The sequence below is a fragment of the Xenopus laevis genome, chromosome 6S, assembly GCF_017654675.1.
Source record: "Xenopus laevis strain J_2021 chromosome 6S, Xenopus_laevis_v10.1, whole genome shotgun sequence".
Lineage (NCBI taxonomy): Eukaryota > Metazoa > Chordata > Amphibia > Anura > Pipidae > Xenopus > Xenopus laevis.
The window spans coordinates 79079134-79099041 of NC_054382.1; the positions used below are offsets into that span (position 1 = coordinate 79079134).

A 19908-nucleotide genomic window follows, 5' to 3' on the forward strand; every position below is an offset into this window, starting at 1 on the left:
AATCTGTCCCATGATGCACTGCTACATCAATGACTGGACAGCTAGACCATTCTTTTAAGATAGAGAATTGGCCCAATAAGCTTACAATAACGAGAACTAGTTTAGGAACATTATAATCAAGTACTTTTGTTTTGTTTTTAATAAATTCATTTTGATTTAACTGCACTGTATGTAAGATGTGACCATGCTAATGCAATACTTGCACACAAAAACACAATTATCTAAGGGCTGGACTGCAGTGATATCATTCCTAGAAGGAAACCATTGTATTTCTACAAGATATATTACACTGCTTTGTATAGGGAGTGAAAGGACATTAAATGGAAATATAAATTGGGAATACTTAAATATAATGAAATCAGTCTCTGAGCATTTGGGTTAGTAACCTATTGACATGTGTATAGGTCCAAAAAGTGCCAATTTAATTTGGCCATAGATGCAAAGATTAAGTTGTACAAAACAAAAGTTCATATGATTTTCAGATTGTGTGTGGAGTGTGTACCATGGCAATCGGTCGTTTAGTCAACAGGACAGGTTAGAAGATTTGTCAGCAAATGATAATTTTTGCACAATTGTAGTCTGTTTATGGCCAGAACATTGTCTGATTTGTTCTTGTTACTACTTTATTTCATCTGAATGGTGAGTTGCAGGTCGGGAGATTGCAACACAATTTTTCGTTGGACAGAGGATAAAAAATATGGGCAGCATAAGGGTTGTTCAGGTAGATCCCACAAATCGGAGAATGCCAATGGGCTATAAATTCAGTGCATTATCAACAGCACTAGACACACAGGTGGTTTAATTTAAACCTGACTTTGCCCACCTCTTGGATGGTCAAATTGGCAAAAGGTTCATTAACATGAAGAATTGTTTAACCTCATTATTGATTTCAAAGGGAGAACCTGCAAATGCTTAAGTCCCAACAACAAAACATTTACAAATTCGGGTGTTTCTTCCATGCTTAACCAATGTCTTGGACTATGGAATAGTGGGCACTATAATTTATTTTGTTGTGTTAAAACATTACCTACTACATGGATGGACAGAGCCACAGAGAATTTACAAAATTTAACATTATCAGTGTGCAAGGGCACTATAATGGACTCTATGCTTAACCCCACCCCAACCTCATTACTTTGTAATGCTATTTTATTTCAGGCACCTAGGGGGTTATTGGTTCTAACTAGTGATGGACACATTTTATTCACCAGGCGCGAATTTGTGGCAAATTTCCGCGTTTGGCCGCTGGCGAATAAATTTGCAAAATTGCCACAAAAATTCGATGGCGCCAAAATATAATTGACGCTGGCGACAATTCCGACGCCGGCGACAATTCTAGGCGCCCATTGACCTTAATAAAAATATTTGGACACCCAGCATCTAAATTTCCGGGTTCGCAAATTTTTTCGCCATTTCCCGAATTTCGCTGGAAAAATTCGCCCATCACTAGTTCTAATAGTAAAAATTGCGGTACATCCCTACCCCACCCCACGTCCCATGCAAATGCTTTCCTATGAAGACCTGCTTTGTTAGACATATATCAAAACGGTATCAGTCAATTCTCCCACAATGATCCTTTATAGTTATAGGCCCCATGCAGCCTTTGGCTTTGTTGTTACACCCCTGCTTTGCTGCAGCTATATAGTAGCTATAGATTTTTGTTTTTTTTGGAGATATAAGTTAGTCTGAAATGCATCTTACATGCCACTACTGTAAATGGGGCACTATTTTTCTCAGGTAAGAATTTTAGTAATGCAAGGAAAGTCATTTTTAATAACGTATACAGAGTGAAAAAGACAAATACATACTTTCAAAGATCTAGTGTAGAACAAAAACAGGGTACCAAACCAACTCCTTAAAGGAGAAGGAAAGTCTAACTACAACATTCCTTAAATTAAGGGTTACGCATATTATGTAAATTAACACAGCACCACCATGTGCTCCTCAGTTTGGTTGCCATCCTCCATTCTCTACTTAAAAAAACTCTGTGCCTGTAGCTGAAATTCTATACTTCCTATCATTCGTTGTAAACTATGGCTGAGGGCCATTCCATACAAAATTCAGTCCACAGCCTTCTAAGAAAGTTTTTTTAAGAGAACTTAAGAGGTGTATAAGGTATCCGTAAGAAAATAATCTTTGTGCAAGAGCATCATACAGAAGTGATTGGAGAAGTGATTGGAAAAGTGACAAAGCTTGGGCTAAAGACGACAACCGCAAGCTACAGAGAACCTCAAGTGGGCCAAGAGGGAATATCTTAAGTAAAATTCAGAATTAGGGGAAAAAAGGAAGGGGTCATGTTGGGAGTTTATGGTTCAAATATAGCTGATGTTTTGCATAACTACCTTCTTTCCTTTTCCTTCAAAATCATATACCTTTAAAATCTACATGCTGAATTAGCAGTACCTAAATTCTGAATTTACCACCATAGTGGCGAAAGATCTGAAAACTAAAGTATCTTTTAATGTAAAAGAATACGAACAACAGTGATGGGCAACAAACAAAATGTATGGCCCTTGTAAGTAGGCTAGGACTACTGAAACACATTACTGTTGTATGAACGCCTTATCTTATTTTAAATCAAAACTTTTTTGTAATGATGGTTTTTTTCTTTAAAAAGCTCTGGTTATTGTACCTAAGAGCTTTGAAATGACATTTTCCCCAATACTGGTTACCGGTACATTATAAGTAAAGGTCTTTACTAGTTCTGAGGATAAGATAATTAAAATGCTGCAGCGTAGAAATGTACTTAACCAATGAAAAGTTTTACTCATGGGATTTCTTTAATGAATATTATTCAACATAGAGCACAGCTGTAATATACCTGGCATGCCTTTAGGCTTTGGCAGGATAATAAATATGTGATTCACTCCTAATAAAACACTATATAGTACACATATTGAGCTTCTGTCCTTATGGCAAAAGAAATAGCATACTATCCAACTGCAAAAGAAATGGGGAAAAAATTACATCCTTCTGTTTTTACATTCAGCAGAGTATGCTATGAATCAAACCTCTTCCAACTCCCACTCTTGCATGCTTCTTGTGATCTAGAGCTGCAATATTACCATAACTGAAATGATGCTGAATTATTTACCATATGATACAATGAAAAACAGCACATCTCCAGGAATATTTACCCAACAAACACCTACTACTAACCATGATACAGCTGATCCCACATATGACTCAACATTGCACATACTGTTGTTTAACTAACAAGTATGTGGGGATATTACAACTCCATTGCACTGCTTCTACAAATCAGTTGTGCCTATAAGACTTCATTTTTAAACGAGAGAAGGGCTGAATGATTTAAAAAAACAGATTACTGGTGGAGATGCACCAAATCCACAATTTTAGATACCAAAATGTGAAATGCTCCCAAAAACAAAGAAAATGGAATGGAACATAAACACCTACAGTACTTGCAAATTCAGATTTTGGCAAAATGCAAAAATAAGTAAATAAATAAGTTGGCATGTTTAAAAAAAAAAAAAAATTGATGTGTCAGGGCAGATTTTCAACTAGTGCCTAATAAGCCCTAATTACTGGGAATATATAACAATTATGTGTATGTTTATTAAAGGAAATAAATAAATAGTTTCTGCCACATATTGTACAGAAATCCCGGGGCCATATACAAGTCTGGGAACCCAACACAAGTGTGTAGTGCCAAGGTTTTTGGTAAAGACACCTTGCATGAAGTACACAAAGAATCAACTAGCAGTTAGATTTCACTAGTACAAAAAGCTAAACTTAATAGGTGTTATTTTTTTTTTTTAAACCACAGCTACTATGATACAGACTCACATGTTATTTACTGAAAAGCAGGGGTGGAACTTTAGAATTAACAGACCCTGCAATGCTGGGGGGGGGGGTGCCAGTAGGATTAGACCGTTTAGCAGCCGCAATATAGGTTTATGGAAAACATCTTATCTTGTAATTCCCAGTTTAACAGTAAATTACATTTCAGTATTGCACATTTCCATATAGGATTGAATCGGGTCTTTTGGGCTGTAGAAAAAAAAAACACCATTTTAAATCTATTTCTTCCACCCTAAGAATCACTGACTGCAAACAGAAAAAGAAACAGACCATTCGAAGAAATTCCAGAGTAACCAAATTTGTGTAATAAAACTATGCATTCAACTAAAATGAGAAACCGTTTCTCTGAAAAATGCAATGGATTATAGTCTGTAAATTCTCTGATACCTTCCTAGGAGGAAATAGGTCAATTTCCAAAGTAGGTTATTTCAGTTTGATTTCAGACAGCACCTAAATATTACAGTCATTTGAATACATTACATTAGCACTACTCTATAAAATCATGGGTGAAAAATGAAAAAGAGCTAATCACTAAGTGCAGATACTGTTTGCTTACCACACCGGACCCATCAATATCTATTTCTACATGAGTTTTTTTGTCTGCCTTCCCTTACTATATCATCTCAAGTATTTCACAGCCCCATACTAGACACTAAGCTCTATGGAACTTACAGGAACTTAACTTGAACAGCACCACTAAAATGTAATATAGTAATAATCCAAGACTGTATCCAGTCACAATTAATAAAAGTGCCCATCCATGAAAAAATGCATTATTAAAGGGGTTGTTCACCTTCAAACACTTTATTCAATTCAGTTGGTTTCAGATAGTTCACCAGAAATTAAGACTTTTTCCAATTACTTTCTATTTTCTATTTGTGAATGTTTTTCTAATGTTGAAGTGTAAAGTTTCATTTTTCACCTTCTAGGTTGGGGGAGGGGTCGCAGACTCTGTAAACAGTTCTAAATTGATACATTTAGCGGATACATTTGTTATCTTTGTCCCTGCTGAGCAGAATCCCTGAGTTTCATTAAAGGCAGCTGTTAGAATTGATACAATAGTTGCTAATATCCCACAGATGCTGCTGAGAAATGTATCAACTAATTGTATAAACTAAATGTAGCAAATTGTAACAGTTCAGAATCTGCTCCTGAATCAGACAGACACTAGAGACATTAATAATTTTGGGAAAATAGCAAAAAATAAAAGACGGAAAGAAATTAAAAATAGACTTTGTTTATGGTGAACAATATGAAAACAACTGAACTGAAAAATGTGTTTATAAGGTGACCAACCCCTTGAATATACTATTTATAAAGCCCCAGAATAGATCAGACTACAGTATAAAGAATGTATGTTTATTACTACACGGACTACGAATACATAACATAATTCCTAGAAGTCATTAAATAATATGTACTACTAAGCCGGAACAGGATTAGTCAATAAAAAAGCACTTAATCAAATATAGTCAGGCAGATGTGTGTTGACAATAGAAGGTGGTGAACTCTAAATAGGAAGAACAATTACACAGAAATAATGAGACAGGACTTCAGATTCCTTGCAGACAGTGCCCAGGTTGGAATCAAACTCAAGACACGATTGCTGCCAGGCAACAATTCTACCGCGCCACCATGCTGCCCAGAAAAACAACACATACGCAATTATTTGCACACAGAGACCCTTCCAGATAAAGTCTCTTGCTACTACAATATTGAAAATGAAAAGTGAATATTCTATTAGATTTCTCTCTCTCTGTCCATCTGTCTGCAGTCTACTCTATCTAATGTCTCTTTACATGTCTCAGTATCTATCCTTAACCTATGGATCCATCTGTCCATTGCAGATCAAGACAATTTAAACAAAACAACTAATCCTTTTACAAAGGGTAGCATAATGAAGAAAGGGTTAAACCTATAAGATTATCCACAGCCTGTAAATCTAAAGGCTCCCATTGGCAAGCTCAGCAACTTCATTCACAGGTAATAATTTAAAAAAAGGCCATTGTTTCTGTATAGTCAACACATTTTACACTGTCATGAAAAAAAGCAGCGTTTTCATGCACGATAAGACTACTTCAACTAACAGAAGCTGCTCTTTCCTTCAGTGCATTGCTTGCATAAAGGATGGTACTCCATCATTCTAATTGAATGTATAGGAGACGAGCTAGAAAAAATAATTACAGAACTGCACAAGAGCAGTGCAACCTAAAGATTATGCTCAATCAGTCTGACTTTAGAACACACAAACATAGATTCTTGGAAATTCTGCAGGTACCAAAAGAGGATAAAAAAATAAATAAATTAAAAAAAACCTCCACAAAATAACATCCTGCCTAATTAAAGCAACTTTCCAATATACATTCATAAAAAAACTGTATGTAATGGTTTTCAAAGTAAATGTAGCTGCTATGTAAAACTTTATCTGTCTCTTGCTATTCTCTGCACTGTAACAGACCTGCCATGAAGCATGCGGTGCATTTTTGAAAAAATAGAGTCTTGGCGGGAGGAGAGCTTATTTCTGATACATTGTTTCAAGAGTCAGAACCAGGAGTGCAGAAAAGGACAAATTCGGATTTCAAATGCATTCACATATAACTTTAAAACCATCAAAAACAATTTAATTCATGTGTACTGAAAAGTTTCTTGATATTACACTGAAGTGAAGGAAAACTACTACATGATATAAAATATTCAATATGTTCTTATAATGAAGCAAAGATTTAAAGTCTCAGGCTCATATGAATAGTGCAAGAACATACTAAGGAATATAGACAGGATTATCTACCCAGAGAGATTTAGGATTCCTAGTGGCATTAGATGACATTTCATGAAATAATTCTTATAAAGAGATTATCTACCCCCACCCCTACTCCTAAAAATTTTTTACTTGAGGTATAGGATACATTATACAGAAAGCCAATGTCAAGAAAGCTCTAAAATACAGCATTGCTATGGCTCAGTCCTATCTGTACAAGAACTTATTCCCCCTTTTTTAAAGTAATAATGTAATACGGGTACAGGCCCTGTTATCCAGAATGCTCGGGACCTGAGGTTTCCTGGATACCGGATCTTTCTGAAATTTGGATCTTCATATCTACAATAGGCTGGTTTTGCTTCCAACAAGGATTAATTATATCTTAGTTTGGATGAAGTACAAGGTACTGTTTTATTATTGCTAAGAAAAAGGAACTCATTTTTAAAAATTTGGATTATTTGGATAAATTGGAGTCTATGGCAGATGGTCTTTCTGTAATTCGAAGCTTTCTGCATAACAGGCTTCCAGATAACGGGTCCCATACCTGTGCCATGTAGCTGATAACTGTAGAAATTAAAATAGATGGCAAAATCGCCCTGTTTTTCATTTTATTGTTTTAAGATTTAAAATGTTTTTAGTAGACTTAAACTCTGCTATAACAAAGAATCCAAAACTCCAGGTCTCAAAATTTCCAGATAATTCCACATCTGTACCTTAAAGGAACATTAACACCAAAAATGAAAGTGTTTTAAAGTAATGAATATATCATGTACTGTTGCCCTGCACTGGTAAAACTGATCTTTTTGCTTCAGAAATACTACTATAGTTCATATAAACAAGCTGCTGAATAGCAATGGCGAAAATTGAAAAACGGCTATATGGCACAGGATAAAGAGTGGATAACAGATAACATTATGTTCTACAGAGCTTATATCTGCTGTGTAACTTGAGCCTTTTCTCCTTTGAATAGCTGCCCTATGGCCACACAGCAGTTTATTTATATAAACAATAGTAGTGTTTCTGAAGCAAACAGCAGTTTTACCAGTGCAGGGCAACACTGCATTATATATTTTATTACTTTAAAGGAAAGGTTCAGTGTAAAAATAAAAAGTGGGTAAATAGATGTTATAGAATTCTAAGAAACTTTTCAATTTGTCATATTTTTTTTCTCTTTTATAGTTTTTGAATTATTTGCCTTCTTCATATGACTCTCTTCAGCTTTCAAATGGGAGTCACTGATACGAAAAAGATACAAGCCTTCCTATATATTTATCTTTTTCCCTATTAATAACATTGGGATCAACCATCATTTTTACCAGCCAGGTCTGTAAAATACAGGTGGCAACCCTAGTCACTGACCCCATCTAAAAAAACAAACGGTATGTAAGGTGACAAATGTATTGTTATTGCGACAAATGTATTGTTATTGCTACTCATCTTTCTATGCAGGTCCTCTCCTTTTCATATTCAGTCTCTTATTCAAATAAATGCATGGTTGCTAGGGTAAATTGGAGCATATCAGCCAGGCTGCTGAACTTTCAGACTGGAGAGCTGCTGAATAAAAAACTAAATAACTCAAAAACCCCAAATAATTAAAAATGAAGAAGATCAAAAGCAGACTCTCCACATCATACTAATTGAAAGGCAAACAACCCCTTTAAAAGCAAACAAATTGCAATAGATGCAAGATGAAAACACTGAGACTGGTCTCTTGCATCATACTATTTTTATGTATTTAAATGTTGATTTACTGGTAATAAAGGTTATAACATGAAATTAAAAACGGATTTAAGATATATTAATAAAAATGAAGAAAAAGAATGTGTTCGGAAATATCTTCCTGACTGCTTCATGTAACATAAAAAAACCTTTACATTTACAGAATCTGTGTGACCATATTAGAGTGCACTAAAACAAACTAGCATGCCACATGATAGTGGATTTTAATATGTTTGGTTCAGGTCCAGAATATTTTTAGGGCCCCTTTAATCCTTAAGAGGGCTACAGATATATAAAAAGTACTGTTTCGGTATTAGTTCTACAACTGTAAACATTTACCCTAATTCCCTAAGTGACTTTTAAGCTGAGCTTCTTACAGGATCCTAAGCAGGCCATACATGAACAGATCCGCTCGTCTGGCGACATCACCAAACGAGCGGATCTTTTACCGATGAGCCCACCAACGGCAGGGCTATATCGGGGTAATCCGAATATTCGGCCCTAGGTTGCTAACGAGGCTCCAATGGGTTGGTCGGCAGAAAAATTAAACCTTTGCGATCGATATCGTGGCCAGATATCGCTCGGGAAGACCCGTCGGAAGCCCCCATACACAGGCAGATAAATTGCCGAATTGGTATCAAGGACCGATATCGGCAGCTTTATTTGGCCGTGTATGGCCACCTTTAGAAAGGATATAGGTATTCTTCCCAAATCTGCACTTCAGTCTGACCCTCACCCAGCCAATGCTCTGGAGGCCAGATGCATTATCTTGGAACAACAGATTTTTCAAAGCTTGACAATCAGGCATCACCTGAGAGTGCAATACTGATTTGCAAAATATTAAAATACAAATATTTAGTCTATTGTTGTATATGCATCAAATATACACATATAGGAAACAAATAAATATAAGTATACTTGCAAAGGCAGCATAATCAAGTAAAAGGAGACTAAAATACAAATCCATTTGCTTAATATCACCAGTGGAAACAATGTGTTCAGCAATAAAGACAGTGCCCCTATCTGTGTCTGTTTTGCCCCCCATATCTTGCTATTCTTTTTTTTTTTTTTTTAGAGAAAAAATGGGTACAATATATGTAAATAAATAGATGCAAATACAAGCATCTGAGATTTTGATTGATTAAAACATTGATAATAAAGATGCCAAATGGTAATTTGCTCTTAAGGTGCTATTTTTACATAAGATTAAAGACTGTATGTAATACAATTTTAAAACGATATATGGCTGTGAGCCACAGAGACAGTGTGATGCGGGGGGGTGGATTTGGGGGGTGGGGAGGGGAGAGAGAGAGAGATTTGTATCTGTCACCAGCTGATTAAAGAGAATGTCAATTTTGCTCTTTTAATATAACTGTACAAGCAACCAAAGAGAAGTCAGTGGTGTTGTCTCAGTTCTCGAAAATGGCTATTTTTTGCAGCACAGATAAATATTACAGAGAAACAAAAGGTAAAACGCTATACAGAGCAATTCTTTTTCCACATTACACATATCAATAGAAATGTCCCCCAATAACATACAAAAAGAGCTGGCGTCCACTTACAATGAAACTAAACCTTCCTCTATACCTTGCAAAGCAGTGACTGAATAGACCTAGAATATATGGTTTTAACCTTCAAACTTTACATACATGTACGATAGGATACTGATAGAATGAAGCCCCGTCATTGCTACATATAATGTAGACAGGGGGGAAAAATGCTTACAAACTCTTCAAATTCTTGAAAAGACAATCATTAAACACTTGCCAACAACAATTTCAAAACGCATTTTATCTATGGCACACATACAGTTCTGCTGCTTAGGTTAATCTATGAATAATGCTGCAATTAGAATATGACAAGCATAGAGAAGAATGCAACAGTCGCCTTCTGGTGGCCAAGAGTTAATAAGGAGGAAGTCACTGGGTAAAAGGACTTGTTTCCCAAGCTAAAGCTCTACCAGTACTGCAGTGCAGTTTCTGGAACCCAGACAACTTAAATTGCTGCTCCTCCAATCAAAGTCTCCTTAATATGCCCAAGGAGACCACTTTAAATGTAAGTAAAAAGTTGCACCTACAAGAATTTCGCTGGCTGCTCCCATTGGATCCCGGCAAGGACATCGCTGGGAGGTATAAAAGCAAACACAGAATGGGAACTGTCCAAGCCCTCAATTACAAGGCAGCCCCTCTGAAGTGCATCCTCTGTGTTGTAGAACAAAGACTGAAGAATAGAGAGGCTCACAGTCTGTTCTCTTACATGAATAGTGCAGATATGCCGGACCCTACTGCTTTTGATTGGCTGTTGGTGCACACACGTTACCGGCACTGCTGCTCTCAATGCTACCGAAGAACTGTCAGTATTTCTTATCCACGCAGATTCATGAATACATAAGGGGAACGTACCACATGCTGCTTGCAAGGAAGGGGTGGCTGAAAATGAATATTCTTTTCCTCGCGCAATACTAATCAGAAATTGGGCCCCTGCAAGTAAATGTATAGTCTATGAAAAGAAACAAAATACTGCTGAGACACAAAAGTGTTATTGTAGTTAAGATTTAGCACAGAAAAATGCAAATAAGTCAGACCACCCCAGTTTTATGCATATACAGGATTTTGTTTCCTAAGGCTCTTAGGCATTCTAGTCACTGCTTAACTCTATTCTGGGTAAGGTATTGCTATCCCTTAAGCAAGTGTAGCACTAATAAAATCATTGCTTGCCTAGTTTCTATTGCATGTCGCACTGTTAACCTTCTGCATAATTCATGGCCATAGTCAATTAAAGGGCTTAGTGTTGCAAAGCCAGAGAGTGTATTTAATTTGATAAACAGCGCCTGTCTCAGGCTTGCACATAAAATAAAAAGAGTATTGTCTGCATGTATATACTAATATGAATACACACACAGTGAATGGGGTATCATCTGATTCTGTGGTGGAATAATTTCTCTGCTGTTTCAATATAGAAGAATGTTAGAGATCACCAAGACATTCTGGAACGTGGAAATAAATGCTGCTTTTATATTATATATAATATATATTTTAACAGTAAAATTAAATTTAAAATTGTGATCCAAGTTATTTGGACTGTAAATTGAAGCACAGACTGAAGATATCAGAAGAAACAACAGAATTGATTTTAGCCTGCTACTAATTGCTTTAAATATTGCAATCAAGCAGCTGCAAGTCTTTCTATGAAAATACAGTAAGGCCTCCTAGGTTTAACAGCTGCTTTACAATCTCAGACCAGCCCCATAAAACCATCTCCCTCTAGAAACCAGTGGGACCACATTAATTGCATGCTAATTTTCCACTATTGTGTTAAATACTACCATTTTCTTAGCAGGCACTCAAAATAAATGAATAGGATAGTGGTAATAAAAAGTCTGCCTATGTCTAGTAACCCATAGCAACCAATCAGAGGTGTGTTTCAACTGCTGACCAGTAAATGTTAACTTCTGATTGGTTCCTATAATTACAAGGAAGGTAGCACACTTAAGACCATTTATTCTATATCCCAAGAGATAGACGTAGTGATGTGCGGGTTAAGAAAATCTCAAGCCGACCCGACCCTAACCTGCACTCAACCCTAACCAAAATATTGTCATAGTAGAACCCATACGCAACCTGGACCCGCATCTTCTCACTCTGTATGGTACTTCTGTGCAAACCTTTGGTTAAAGACAGGAAATCTTCATGAGTAGAGGAGAAGATAGATAATGGGACATTTAAATGCATTGTTTTCTAATTTAGCACCAATAATAATGACTTTTGTCAGTGGCTTCCTACTTTTCATTTTTTCATACATTTTACCAAAATCTATGTTTTAGAATGAAACTTGTTTCTTTCTTTACCTCACTTTTTCCAGATTTAGCTTAGGTCCTGACTGTCCTTGTATAGTATAATATTAATTATACATGAGAGAGCCGAGTATTTGGACATTTTGATACATTAGCAGCATTTGACACTATCGTATTTTTTTGTATCATTGTTACTTCATTTTCTGGTGTTTACTTTTGTTTTTCCATATCTTTTGTGTTGTATATGTTTTTGTTATGTCCGCATTGTATGATGTAAGAGAGAGAGAGAGAGAGAGAGAGAGAGAGAGAGAGAGAGAGAGAGAGAGTGCCATAATATACATTATCATAATTTTTATATCCCAGACATCCCCTTTGTTGGCAGTACATAAATCAGTAAAAAATAAGTAACTAGTATCACTAGGGTGTTTAACTTCGCAGCCTCCAGTGATATTCCACCTTTAATTGGTGACATTTCTCTGTTGCTAATAAATGAATTAACTTAATTTTATATATAACACTCAACTTGTGTATTGATGCATGCAATGAAGAGACAAATTATCCAAATAAATTTTAATTAACACAGTTACAGTTTGAGACATTACAAGAAGAATTCCATCACAAAAATTAAACACCCGCAGAGTAGTCAATTACGAGCATTTCACATAGAAGAGTTAGTGCCCATATCTACAAGTAAATTGCTTGGCAATACTTTCAGCCTCCTACCATCTGTAATTGTCTGGTCTTAAAAGCACACAAAGCAGTTGACCATATACTCATCTGAACCAGTGTTAAATTGTGCTCCATCTAAGTCTGCTTTAATTACCATCCGAGAATATTCTCTCTTTACCACTACAGTGCAAGGACATATAAAGTTTTCAGAAACCACAATAAATGAAACCTTTAAAACATCTACCAGCTAAAGACCTGGAATTATAACAGGTATAATACACTGAATTATAACAGTTACAGTACATCTGCAAATCAATGCATAAGAATGTCTTTGGTTTCAACATGGACTACATACACTAAACATTTTTATTTATACTAATAGACAAGAGCAATTACATAAAAATGTACTGAATAGTATACGGTCCTCTGTACATTTTACAGAATTGTTGTTTTTTATATAATGATGTCTGCCTTTGTTGTAAAACACAACTTTGTGCTTAAAGGATAAATGCAAAGCCATCTAAAGGAAAATTACCTTTTTTCCTATAATGCAAGTCAACGTCCACCCACCCGGGAAACACTAACATGCTATAAAGTAACCAGAGCTGACAGCGTCCCTGAAACCCAAGACTTGCCTTGGGCTTTCAGTGCAATGATGTACCATGTCATCCATATGTATGGAAACATCTATAGCTTGCTGTGCAGTCAAATATATTAATGTTATTTTTTTTGGTTTGCACCTACTGTTGCATTATCTGTTGTAAATTTATATAATGCATTGACAAGAAGGCTTATTTTCTGATTACATTGTATTCAGGTAGCATGGATGCATTCTTCCAGAGTGTTTTTATATCCGAAAAATATTACCAGATTGAGTGCTTCTGGGTATAAAGCCTAGTATCAGGGGTGCTTCTCACATTTTGAGACCCAAGGTAGGCTGAGTGGATGCATCTGTCCCCTCCCCTACACAGCATGGAATTGGGGTCATTCACAACATGGAAGGTAGCATGCAAAGTGCATCACTAGATGAATTGTAGCAGGTCTCTACATGTAAGTGCCCCCCACTCCGCTTCCTAACTTGGGAGTCATTTAAGAAAACATGGGGGCCCTGTACTTGGATTGCACCTGCCGATGCTTCGCTCTCCACGTTATGTCCGAATTTTAATCCTGTTTGAGCTGCAGAGCCCAACCAGACCCTATAGAGAAGTGCTCCCCAAAGAGCACTAACGGATGTGCTTATGCACAGTTGCACTCTTCTACACTAAAAAAGCAGAATTCCTGTTTTAAAAAATAAAATAATTTTAACTCAGGCTTTTTGCCACCCCAGTTAAAGTGTTGGTTTAGGTGATGTTAATCTCAGGGCATAAACAACCCTGCCCAGGATGCCAGGAACATTTTTCATTAAATGGCTCATTTGTGCAAAATGAGAATGGCATGAAAAGGAGGTATAATCTGTCTGAAACCAAAACAAATACAGTATAGAAATGCAATCAGAGACCTTAGTTTACAGAGCTCAGGTGAGAACTGGAGTATTGTGAATACAAAATATGTACTCAAAAAGTCATGATCAAGTGGCAAAAGACGTAATTCAAAATAATCGGGGTACGCCTACCAAAGAGAAGATAATTAATTGATGCAAGGAAGAGACTTCTAAGGAAAAAGATAAACATCGACAAAATTGACATATTGCGTTAAGCTGGCCATAGATGTTGAGATTTTTAAAAGATCAGATCCTGATCGTGAGACCACGATCTTCTCAGAACGATCGTACGAAATTACCATCAACTAAAAAGACCAATTTACCAGGAAAACAAAGGGGAGCTGCCTGCTTGGCCCTGCAAACATAGAGAGATTGCACTGGGACCGACAAAGATTTTTTGACCTGGCCGATCAATTTCCCGACAGATGTCGGCCGAAAAATCGTAAGATGTACGATCGTTCGCATACCACTAACCACACGATAATTGGTCGGGCTTCCCTAAAATCGGTCGTTCGGCAAGAAGAATCGTCGCGTCTATGGGGAGCTTTAGAGTTTCATTAAGAAGTCAATTATACACATGGTGTGGAACTGCCCCAGGGTACAACGTTTTTGGGGAAAAATAGCGAAAAATATTCAAGATAATACTGGCTTAGTCCTTCCAATGGACCCCTTGGTACTTTTGCTTAACCAGGTTGATGACCTCTCACCTAGGAGGACTCAAAGAACTCTGATTATACTATTATGTAAGTATGCTAAAAAACAATAGCAATACACTGGAAATCCGCTGCTGGTCCGAAGTTAGCAACCTGGGAGGCACTGATCGATAAAACTATCCCTCTATATAAACTTACATATATGAGAAGGGGCTGCCCACAACAATTTGACAAAATATGGGCACCCTGGGTGGATCTTGAACCCTCATAGGGGACAATCTCCAATACTCTAATGACACAGGTAGTACACATGCTTAGAAGCTCAACTTTAAGAGGATATAATAAAGGTAGACAAACAGCATTTATATGTTTAAAAAAAGTGAATGACGGCACCGTAATGTTAACTACGGTTTATTAATTTCTTAATTATTTAGTTATGATTAAAATGCCTAGTTACAATCAATATGTTGTACAGCAAGCAACTGACAATGTGTTATACATTTCTAGACTGCTTCTATAGTCAGGCTTTAGTTCTCCTTTAAATTACAGTATATCCTTATAAACAGTTCATCTGTTATATTCAGTGCTTAGTTCTGTACTTTTTATCACAAGACTCCCTAAAACTTGGGTAAGAATGAACCCCCAGTTTCAAGACCTATATAAAAGTACTTTGCCTGTGGACTTGTGGGTTTATATGGTTGTGGAACTCCTCAGTGACTAATATCGTTAGAATTTACAATAGGTGGTGCATTATTGCATCAATATAAAAACACCCACACACCAAAACACCCAGCCTTTTACATATGTGTTTATAGCAGAAAATATAGTGTAGACATAGGAAGAAATTCTGACAACAGATTTCCATAGGGTTGAATATCGAGGGTTAATTAACCCTCGATATTCGACTGCCGAATGTAAATCCTTCGACTTCGAAGTCGAAGGATTTACCGCAAACAGTTTGATCGAACGAAAAATCAATTAAATCCTTCGAATAGTTTTTTAAAATTAAAATTTTTTAAAATTCCAAAGGATTTTAATCCATCGATCGAACGATTTTTCTTCAACCTAAAAATTGTTAGAAAGCCTATGGGGACCTTCCCCATAGGCTAACATTGCACCTCGGTAGGTTTTAGGTGGCGAAGTAGAGGGTCGAAGTTTTTAAAGAGACAGTACTTCGACTATCGAATGGTTGAATAGTCGAACGATTTTTAGTTCGAAGCGTTCGATTCAAAGTCGTAGTCGATGGTCGAAGTAGCCAATTCGATGGTCGAAGTAGCCAATTCGATGGTCGAAGTAGCCAATTCGATGGTCGAAGTAGCCAATTCGATGGTCGAAGTAGCCAATTCGATGGTCGAAGTAGCCAATTCGATGGTCGAAGTAGCCAATTCGATGGTCGAAGTAGCCAATTCGATGGTCGAAGTAGCCAATTCGATGGTCGAAGTAGCCAAAAAAAAAACATGCGAAATTCAAAGTTTTTTTTATTCTATTCCTTCATTCGAGCTAAGTAAATGGGCCCCATAATGTTTTATAGTTTGCATCTGTAGAACAATCAATTGATGTAAGATATGGTAATTACCTTTAAAGTTTTCAAGTTCTTTCCTGTAAGAAAAAACATTATTAGAGAAAAGTAGTGTTTTGGACTGAAACAAAACATGCAAAACAGGAGGAATGACTAAAATCTAAAAGCAGAGCCAAAATTTAATAAAATGGTTAGTTAGAATCATGCTATGCTAGTTCCAGAATAGTTCTATCAATTTCTAAAATATTTAAGTAGAAAATAAAGCAGAAAGCTAGATGATGAAAAGGATTATAGGAAATGAAATATTTAATTAGATTAAAGGTTAGCACATCTGTTCCCACTGTTACTCCCATTGACTTTGGTGGCATTTAAAAGTGAAATCTTTTATGAATCTTTAATGGAGTTTGAATATTCTACCATTACATGCAATTGCCAAATAATCTGCCTGCAGGTTCAATGCCTTTAAATAGATCAGTTCTAATGGATGTTTAATTTACTCTTCATATAATTACACATATGAAAACAATCAATAACATCTGAGCATGTGAAAAATATGTAACTTTTTTTTAGTACAGTGTCTATGGTTTAACTTGTGGGACTTATTTAATATTAGTTATGAGTCAACAGCCTGTGATATATACTCCGAAATAACTTTATAACATAAAGGGTTACAGTGCTGCAAGTCAGGCTCAGACCTGACATAAAAGATAGGATTGGTAAAATAATTTATCTGTAATGAAATATTGTTGACACAGTCTTACCCTATTGCTTTACCCAACATTATATACTGGATTAGATGGCGCTAGAAAGGCTAAATTAATGTACGACTGTAACAAGAACATTATAAGTAAATATATAAGTAAATATATAAATTCACATGTCTGCACTCATTTCAGCTACTGCCCTAAAGCATTCTACAGAATAAATATAGCACTATTGTGGCTAATCTACTGGAAATAAACTGTTCTCTGAAGTTTTCATTCTCCTTAAATAATCAGTAACTCTATTTTCCCAATGGCCCTGACCACCAGATAGCATTTGCAGTTGGCTATACATATGTGTGTGCCACAAAGTGCTGGCAACTCATGTAAAAAAGTATTATAGCACCTGGGTGAAGCACAGAAAAAATGATAGATGGAAAAATAGGTTTGCACTCACAGGTCTTATGAAAAAGTATTTGGTATTTTATGAGACTCTCAAGTGGGCTTATATATACACTGGTATGGGATCCGTTATCTGGAAACCTCCAAATTACAGGAACGCTGCCAACCATATACTCTATTTAATCCAAATAATTAAAATCAAAGTAAATAATTTCCTTTTTCTCTGCAACAATGAAATAGTACATTGTACTTGATCCAAACTAAGATATACTTAATCCATATTGGCAGCAAAACCAGCCTATTGGGTTTTTTTGATGTTTAAATTATTTTCTATTGGACTAAAGGCAAAGACAGAGAGATACACACACACACACACACGTTATAATTAAATTGACAGACAGTTTCTGCTACGTGAAAAATATTGGAACCACAGAACTGAGGTGAATTTGAGCATTCAGGTTAAGATCTAAAATAGACTTTTGATTACAGACGGTTCTACTTTAATCTTGTCTGGCAAAAACTATTTCTTGACCTAGAATAGATATAGGATACAAAAAAGACTTTTGCAAGAAACTGAGGAAACTGGCATTATCTCACTTCCTGTGTTTCATGAGCTTTATTGAAGCTGATCTAATCCTCCGCACAAAGCACAAGTGTTTCATACTCACATCAGACAAAGAGTGTCGAATTTTACCAAGATCTAAATTCTGCCAAGTTGGGTCTCTCTAGGCAAGAATAAAATTAGTGTGAGAGCTATTGTGAACATGTCTGAAGTATAATGTTACTTTGTTTCAATAGTGCTGTTGCCCATAAGAAGATATCAAATAGTTGAATCAGGATATTAATCTGTGAATCTGTTATTCTTAAAAAAAAAAAAAGGTTTTCATAACTTTACTCAAGAAGTCATTATAAATGGAGCATTTGACATTCCGTCTCCATGCCTGGAGCTATGTTGATGCTGGGGGACTAGGGGAGACCGGACCACAAAGTCTGCTTCCAATCAAAAGTCTATAGTTGTATAGAAATCCACCTCCCCATCTGCTCTTCTACCTGAGGGTGGCAGTAGCATGGCAGGGAACGAATGGGGAGGGCCAGAAAAGAGACACCTCTATAGAAGACATTTGTATTAGATAAACAGTTAGAAGATGTAATATAAAGCAGCTTCCATAGCAAAGTAGAAAGAAAGAAGATACAAGGCACTCATACATGACATCTCCCAGCAATTTGGTTAACCCACATCCTGTTTTCACTGTGTACTTGCACTGGCATAACTATTTGTGGGCCAGGCAGGCCAGTCAGCCAGGCTCAACCCCTACATGACAGTGCAAGCAGGACAGTGAATAGTACAGTCTAGGAGGGTGGGTAGGAGATTCAGTTGCAAATTTTGCCCCATGATTCTATGTCCCTGAATTGTATGCTGTTCTACTGCCTACCAGTAACTGGTTTCAGTTGTCAGAGTTCCAGAGTCCTACCTCCATGTTAAGCTCTTCTCCCTCCCCAACTTTCATATGCTGCCTGCCCTTCCAAATGCATTTTCAATCCTCCTCACATCAGTGGTCTTTGTAACACTAACCCCAAAACTGTAACCTTAGGGTAAGGGAGACAGTGGACAGATTAGCAGATTAATGGTAGAGGGAGGAATCTAGGCTTACCAGGGAGGAGAGTGGGACATTAAAGAGGATCAGATGGTGGGCATGACTGGCACATTGTGGGAAACAGCACTCAGAAGTATAAGGATACGTGCACAAAAATCTCCCAAAATAGACATTCAGATTCAGTGCCATTTTGTACCACCTATTTTTTACAATTGATTTTACATAAAAAAAAAAAAAAAGAGAGAGACACCTTTTATTCAGTTTGGCAATAAGTATATGAGAAGGGCAATAAGTCAATTGATACCAGAATTACTGAATTAAAAAGAATACAAGTATGTACTCTTTTAATGTATCTTGGAGTTTATTTCATGACGAATATTTTAAATGATGTTGCCTAGAGACGCTCTCTGATATTCCATCCCCTGCTTTCTTGGTTGCTAAGAAATTATATTAGTCCAATAATTGCATAAGATGAGTTTTTACACACAATTTTATCATTAACACTTTTTAAAATTTCCATTTCTGCTAAATAAAAATTGCACAACTTGTGGCACACTTTGTCTGGCTATGCAGGAGAAAACAGAGAACACTTACTGCAGTATGCCATAGGCACTATAATAGTTAAACTACACAGGAGATGGTGTCAGATCGACAGAACACATCTGACAAGTTGGATGTAGTTGCTTGGGTCAAAATATAATGGAACTAGTATAAAACAACACACCTGCCAGGAAGGAACGCTGCATGCTGCATCTGACAAGATAAGATCTGAAATGCATGGACTGTGCTAATGC

General features: G+C 36.5%; 1 protein-coding gene across 2 annotated transcripts in view; it reads right to left on the reverse strand.

Annotated features, from left to right (window-relative positions):
• The window catches only part of dtnbp1.S (dystrobrevin binding protein 1 S homeolog), a 76838-nt gene that overhangs the window by 29667 nt on the left and 27263 nt on the right, over positions 1–19908 (reverse strand). For both annotated transcript variants that reach the window (XM_041567208.1, NM_001094322.2), the window contains 1 exon segment: positions 16474–16496. In XM_041567208.1, coding sequence (XP_041423142.1) covers positions 16474–16496 — 23 coding nt within the window.